General features: G+C 45.8%; 1 protein-coding gene across 1 annotated transcript; it reads left to right on the top strand.

Moving 5' to 3' along the window:
* Positions 1 to 214: 214 nt before the first annotated feature.
* Positions 215 to 4,268, top strand: TMEM30B (transmembrane protein 30B). The gene has a single exon (XM_002913046.4). The coding sequence runs from the start codon at positions 487 to 489 to the stop codon at positions 1,546 to 1,548; it is 1,062 nt and encodes a 353-aa protein (XP_002913092.2). The 5' UTR covers positions 215 to 486; the 3' UTR covers positions 1,549 to 4,268.
* The last annotated feature ends 3,235 nt before the right edge of the window (positions 4,269 to 7,503 follow it).

The following is a 7,503-nucleotide window of genomic DNA, read 5'->3' as shown; positions in this document are numbered from 1 at the left end:
GAAAGGCTGGCCCGGGCACTCTTCTCACTTGGAAGGAGGAAGCGAAGGTGGTACCTGAGCAAGGCACGAGCCATTCAGAGGCAGCCTGGGGCCGCCACTCACTTCGGGGAGGAGGAGCTGGCTGCCGGATCCACCCAGATGGGGAGGAAACGGGAGCCTCGGACTCGCCAGGTGAGGAAACCAGCGGCCGCCCCGCCCCGCTCACCTCCGAAGAGGCGGGGCGCCGCTGCAGTTTATCCGCAGGGGCGGAGGCGGCCCGGCTCACCTGGGCAGGCGGAACTGAGGGGTCAGGTCACCGCACTAAGAACCCGGAGACTCACCTGTGCGGGGGCCGGAGGCGGGGCCAACCCCCAAACTCACCTGAGCCGCCGGAAAGCGGAGCCGGGAGCAGCCCCCGAGCTCGTCGCGCGTGGAGGGGCGGCGCCCCCGGCTGGCCGCTGGTGAGCGCCACTCCGCCCGTCCCCCGTCCCAGCCGGCTCGGCAGCCATGACCTGGAGCGCCACGGCCCGGGGCGCCCACCAGCCCGACAACACCGCGTTCACGCAGCAGCGCCTCCCCGCCTGGCAGCCGCTGCTGTCGGCCAGCATCGCGCTGCCGCTCTTCTTCTGCGCGGGCCTGGCCTTCATCGGCCTGGGCCTGGGCCTCTTCTACTCCTCCAACGGCATCAAGGAGCTCGAGTACGACTACACGGGCAACCCGGGCACCGGCAACTGCTCGGCGTGCGCCCTGGCCGACCAGTACCGTGCGCCGCCGCTTCGCTGCTCGTGCGCCTGGTACTTCTCGCTGCCAGAGCTCTTCCCGGGCCCCGTGTACCTCTACTACGAGCTGACCAACTTCTACCAGAACAACCGGCGCTACAGCGTGTCCCGCGACGACACGCAGCTAAGCGGGCTGCCGAGCGCGCTGCGCCACCCGGCCAACGAGTGCGCCCCCTACCAGCGCCGCGCCTCCGGCCTGCCCATCGCGCCCTGCGGCGCCATCGCCAACAGCCTCTTCAACGACTCCTTCTCGCTGTGGCACCAGCGCCAGCCCGGCGGGCCGTACGTCGAGGTGCCGCTAGACCGCACCGGCATCGCCTGGTGGACCGACTGCCACGTCAAATTCCGCAACCCGCCGCTGGTGAACGGCAGCCTGGCGCTGGCCTTCCACGGCACCGCGCCGCCGCCCAACTGGCCGCGACCGGTCTACGAACTGAGCCCCGACCCGAACAACACCGGCTTCATCAACCAGGACTTCGTGGTGTGGATGCGCACCGCCGCGCTGCCCACGTTCCGCAAGCTGTACGCGCGCATCCGCCAGGGCAACTACTCCACCGGGCTGCCGCGCGGCAGCTACATCGTCAACATCACCTACAACTACCCGGTGCGCGCCTTCGGCGGCCACAAGCTCATCGTCTTCAGCAACATCTCGTGGATGGGCGGCAAGAACCCCTTCCTCGGCATCGCCTACCTGGTCGTCGGCTCGCTCTGCATCCTCATGGGCTTTGTCATGCTTGTCGTCTACATTCGCTACCAGGACCAGAACGACGAGGACGAGGACGAGGAGTGATTCCTGCTTTCAAAGTACCCTTCTGGCTATTTGCCAGAAGTCTTCTGCAAGCTTCTTAGGCTTCTCCCATCAGTTCCAGTTCCAGCCTTGCCTCACTTTTCCTCTTGTTGTGATGCTTGGACCAGAGGGAGGAATGACATCCAATTGGGGGCTACCAGAGCCTTGCTGGGGTGTTTGGACTGCAGAATGAGACATCCTTGTAAATTCTCCGCATCTTCACGATTTACCGAGTTGACATGTTAGGTTCTTAAAGTCCGAGGCATTTGAGTGTGGAGGGGACAGTAGAGATTCCTGTTGCACTTCTATCTGATGAAGAGACTGAGACCTAGCGACGTTAAATAACTCATCCAGGGCCATGCAGCTATTCATTGGCTCCTGACTCTGACTCTAACTTTTATCACTACGACACCGTGGTTTTCTTTGGGGGGTGGGGAAGGGGTGGTGGGGAAGAGAGTGAAGCCCACAAATAACTTGCAGAGGTGTAGAGGGGTGGGAGAGAATATACTTGTTAAAATTGTGGACAGATTGGAGACACCAGACCCATTCTGACACAATAAGGCTGGAGTGAGACCCCGGAAGCTGTGTTTTAACAAGCCTGTCTGTAGATTCCTCCTGTATTCCCTCAAATTCGGGAATCACTGTCCTGAACCAGGGAGCAAGTAGAACACTGGATGTTTCCCTGTCCTCATGTGTCTAAGGTTGGGCCTGAAGCGGTGACCTACGTCCAGCTTTTCAGGTAGTCATTTGTTCCGGGGCAGTGACAGTCATAATATTGCAAGTTTTGCCCAGCATCCTGCCTTCAACATAGAAAGCTCTCCATAATTTGTGGAATGAGTGGGGAAAAAACTTGCTATCTAGAAATCTGGCATACAGATTTGCAGGACAGGGTTTGTATCAATGTATTTAACATTGAAGGGTTAGAGTGAGCAAAACAGTTTGCCAAGTACTGTATAGAAACTTGAAAATGCCATGTCATTTGGCACAGCTTGGAGTGAGTGTTTTAACTTCAGAATCAGATAGATGGAAGGGGTCTTAGAGGGAAAATGATTTCCCTAAAGTCATATTTGTGTCTCCTGCCTCCTGACTCAGTCCTCTTTGTCATCTAAATTATTTTTTATGCTTAGAGAAAAAAGTTTTCCTTCATGCTTACATTTTCCCTGGAGTCTAAGAAAAAACTCTTTTATCTATGTTATCAAATGATGCATGCTTATTTCTAGTAATTGTTTCAAGTGAATGCTAAGGAATATAGTCATATATGTTATCTAGAATCCTAAGAATTATTTGAAACTCCAAGATAAAGTCTGATTACTCTAAAATTACCCTACTGTATATAAAGTTATTCTAAGCAATAGATTTTTTTTGTTAGTTTCAGGGGCGGAATTTAGTGATTCATCCATTGCATATAACACCCCGTGCTCATTCCATCAAGTGCTCTCCTTAATGCCCATCGCCCAATTACCCCACTCCCCCCCCTCCCCCCCCTCCAGCAACCCTCAGTTTGTTTCCTAGGGTTCAGCGTCTCTGATGGTTTACCTCCCTCTCAGTTTTCTTCTTACTTTATTTTTCCTTCCCTTCCCCTATGTTCATCTGTTTTGTTTCTTAAATTCCACATATGAGTGAAATCATACGGTATTTGTCTTTCTCTTTTTTCTAAGCAATAGACTTTTTAAAAATCACCTTCTTTTTGTGGCAGAACAAAACCGAAAATGCTCAGTGATATCATCTTAACCAGTTTATTTCCTGAAACTAAATTATTTGGTATTCTGTCAGAATTGTCCAGTACCTGCTCTCTTTTACAGCTGCTTTCCAGTTACTACTGTTTTTGCTCATGCCTGTAAGGTAGTACAAGACTTTGACACGTTTTTTTAGTAGCCACAGAATACTGAATTGTATTGAATAATTTACATTAATGTTATTATACTCTATTCTAGTTCTTTGAAAATTAATAATTGATGGACAGCATGCACGTTCACTGCCATCTGTCTCCAACCTTTGGGAGTAGTTGTGAGTTAATATTCTGCCCCACTGTTTCACATAAACCAAAAAATATTTTGGTCATTCTAGTGTGCTGTCCTCCCAGTTCCTGAGTATGACACAGTTTTATTGTCAGATTGCATGTTGTGATTTTAGGCTATGAAAATCTGATGATTATATGTATATAGGATCATTTTTATTTATTATGAATGTTTGATCAAGTAGCTCACTAGCCTGGCTTTCTTTATGTTGGATAAAAGAATTTACTGCTTTTTTCACTGTGTGGCTGAGAGCAACTGTGTATTTTGCTATCGTTTTTACAGTATTTGGTCCATTGCCATAAAATTTTTAATGAGACTACAAAATTTAAGGTATTCTGATTAAATCAGTGAATGTGGTTCCAGGCCCTATTCTCTTTTGAAAGAGAATAAAGGTTATGTTTGTCTTACCTTTGTTATCATGTTTGCTCAATTCTTTTGAACTATGATCTTAAAGGCACAAATGGTACCAACCACTTTGTTCATTTGTTATTAGCAGGTTTTCATTGCAGCAAGAAAATCACCTTTCAAAATAAGGCTCAGCGTGAACTCAGTCTTTCAGTGTTAACTTCCTAAATCAATTTGAACTTACATGAACATCAACATGTAATATGAATTAGATAATCTTCAGCTATTACTTGAATTTGGTAAAATGTGGTCAATTGAAAAAATAGTATGAAAATTTATTAAAGAATGTGATTATAGTAGTCTCTATTTCTGCATTTTACTCAAATTCTAAATTGCAGTTATTTGTTGGGTATTTTGGACTACAATGCCTCAAAAACTTTACAAACAAAAATATGAACCATTTTCCTGTGGTGATCCCTGTCCTGTGGCATTTTGTTTGGTATCACAGGATTCCAGCTGGGCTTAAATTTTCATGTTGTTTAGTAAATACCCCTAGCTAGAGCTGTGTCTTCTGGAATGAGACAGAAGAGATTGAACCTCAACAACCCGACTGGAAATGTGCTTTGATCTACATTGTAAACTAAACCACAAACAAAAGAGAAACACGTGGTCCATGGGAAACTCCCAAAACAATAGCATAACAAGAAAATACTCCAGGTATCTCCAGGATCCAATCAACTAAACAAACAATTTACTAACTATGCAATCGTTAAAAATCAGAGACAGAATAATAGTCTGGAATTTCTGTTAGTAGCAAATAGGTCTTTGCAACGTATAGCCACAACCCTTTCTGCCTCACTTTAAATCTGTTTCTCTCTTGTCATTGAAGATCTCAACAACCTTGAGCAAGTTCTCAAAGTAAGTTACTGGTAGAGCTGCAATGTAATCAATTCCTTGTATGCTCTTGGATATAAGTCATCACTGACTATAATAATAGTAAATTTCCTCTTCCTTTATTTTTTCAGGCACTTTTTTTTTTCAACCCAGATTTTTTTCCTCTATAGCTAAAACATAGCTGACTGATTTTAGATGACAAAGTAAAAAACTTCCATTTTTCCCCCCAGGGGAATTTCTCTTAATTCCCCTCCAACAAAAACAGAGTAGTTTTTAAAATGTCATTAAGAAGGCTTTAATGAATCTCACTGAAAAATACGCTACCTTCTCGAAGAGGTCTTATATGAGAGCAGCACTTTGTGTAAAGAATTCGCAAAGCTTGCTAACAGCGTTGACCCTAGGTATACAGCCATCCCTCATCATTGCCCTGATAAGACTAACAACGTGTATTCAGGAAAAAAAACGCTTTCTTGCTGTTTGCCACCTGGCGCTCTGATTCCCACCATGTAGATCGAGTCAGTGCTGCAGGCTGCATTCCTTGTGGCCTGTACTTGGCTGAGCAGCTCATCATGGGACAGAGAAAAATCCTGGAGGTGATGAAACCCAGCAGAGACTGTTGCGGGTGCAGAGAGTTAGGAGAGGGGGAATAAGATGGAAAGATGAGATTTAGAGCATGAGACATTTTTCTGAGCCAGCAAGGTGTCCATAAGATAGGGAGGGGCTGGCAGCAAAGGGAGCCCTTCACAAAGGGCAGAGCTTACCAGCGGGCTCATGGGCCACGAGGCCTTTGAGAAATTCAGTAAGCAGTGGCTCACCTTCTGAACCCCTCAGCTTGTCTTTTTGATCAGTTTGAGTGTGATTTATCTTTTTCCTTAGAAGCGAAAGGTATTGCTGTCAAGAACCTTTGCTAATAGCCTTGCCCTCCACACTGAGCTCTTAACTAAGTTCCCATTAGAGCGGCTGAAACTTTACATCACTGATGAAAACTGTAAATGATGTGTCATTAATAATGATACTTTGTTCTTCTAAAAGGCCTTTGTTCTGAAAGTCCAAGGTGCTTAACACTATGTGGTCTCATTAATCTTACCCATCAAAATGCATGAGCTTTTAGAAAGTCATCAAGACTGACAAGGAAGAAATATATTACTTTCTCATATTCCTTTCTATTTTGCTTTCCCCCCCTCTCCCCCAGAACTCCCTAAAATTAAGTTGTATTCTAAAACAAAAGCATAAGTTCTGGATGTGGCGGTGATAGTCACTTAAATGGGCCACTTGAGTATTTTCCAAGGAAGACTTAATTCTTGTTATGATTTTAATAGGTAAAAGACAGTTCCCGTTTGTGTTAAAGAATCCAAAATGGGAGAGGCAACACTTTCTATTCATCGTGATTGAATGTAAAATACTTTTTACTCTTTTCCCAAAAGGTTTTTAGCAGTTAAGACTTATGTTACATAAACATAATTTGCAAGTAATTGAATTATGGTATTTCTCAAATTTTACTTAAAGGGGCAAATTAGCTCATATGTTCACTTTCAAAAATCTTTAAAAACAATATTGAATATCACATACGTAGATGGCATCGAACCCTGCCTTTTACCTAAACTCACATTTCCAAGGGCCTGTGGGACACACCTAAATGTCCTACCGGTAGCGTAAGTTCCTCGTGGTCAGTGCTAACTCACTGGCCTCTTCTCCAAGCCCATTCTTCCAAAAACAGTCCTGGTCGCTGAAAATGACTCCTCTCTCTCTCAATCACCCAAACCAAAACTCCGAACTGCTTCCTTGACTCCTCCTTGTTCCCTTTTACATCCAAATAGTTATCAGATCCTGTTGCTTCTCTATCCCAAATGCACTTTCAATCAGGTCTCTGTCATCACGGCTCTGGCCCAGGTCTTTGTTATTTCTCATCTGGAAGTTGGAGGAGCCTGCTAATTGGGCTCCAGTTTATTCTCCACATCTCTGCCACAACAAGCTAGACAAAACATAGATCTCATCCCGTTCCCCTCAGCTTAAAATCTCTCATGGCGAAGCACAGCTTATGGGGGGAGGTCCCAATTCTTCAACACAATCTACAAGGCCTTCATGGTTGGCCTCATTCTAAATCTGTATCCCTTTCTCCTCAAGGCCCCCACCAAATTTCAGTCATATTGAATGATTCTAAGAGGCTTAAACCCAACATCCCCCCATGTCTTTGCCCATGCCGGTCTTGCTTGTCTACCTGACCATCTAAATCTCTCCATTCATCCTCAAGATTATGCTGTGTTCTCTGTCCTCTGTGAAGTCCTCTGCAAGTCCTCCTTGCCTCCTCTACTCCCTGCCCCCAGCCTAGTCTTCCCTTTGTGCTTATTCCTCTCTCAGAGCACTTAGTGTATTGCCTAGAAGTTGCTTATTTGCTTATCCATCTCCATATCTGGACTGTTAGTTCTTGGCTGGCTCAGACTTTGTTTTCTCACTTACCTTTATTACTGCCAGTGCCAAGTCGAGTGACCAGCACATGGTGGGTCTGCAAATATTTGTTGAATGATCATGAGGAAACCAATGATTCCATTACTTTACTGCCACTGAACATATTATCTCCTCCAATCTAGTTGAGGAATATTCCTCAAAACAATTGAGGAAACAAATGAGATGTGGACATGACACCCTCGACATTTGAAAATTTAAAGTAAGGAGTGCTGGGAATGCACATATATTCCTAACA

This window comes from Ailuropoda melanoleuca, chromosome 14, assembly GCF_002007445.2.
Source record: "Ailuropoda melanoleuca isolate Jingjing chromosome 14, ASM200744v2, whole genome shotgun sequence".
Lineage (NCBI taxonomy): Eukaryota > Metazoa > Chordata > Mammalia > Carnivora > Ursidae > Ailuropoda > Ailuropoda melanoleuca.
The sequence above is the reverse complement of the archived record's forward strand: the minus strand, read 5'-3'. Positions and strand labels throughout refer to the sequence as shown.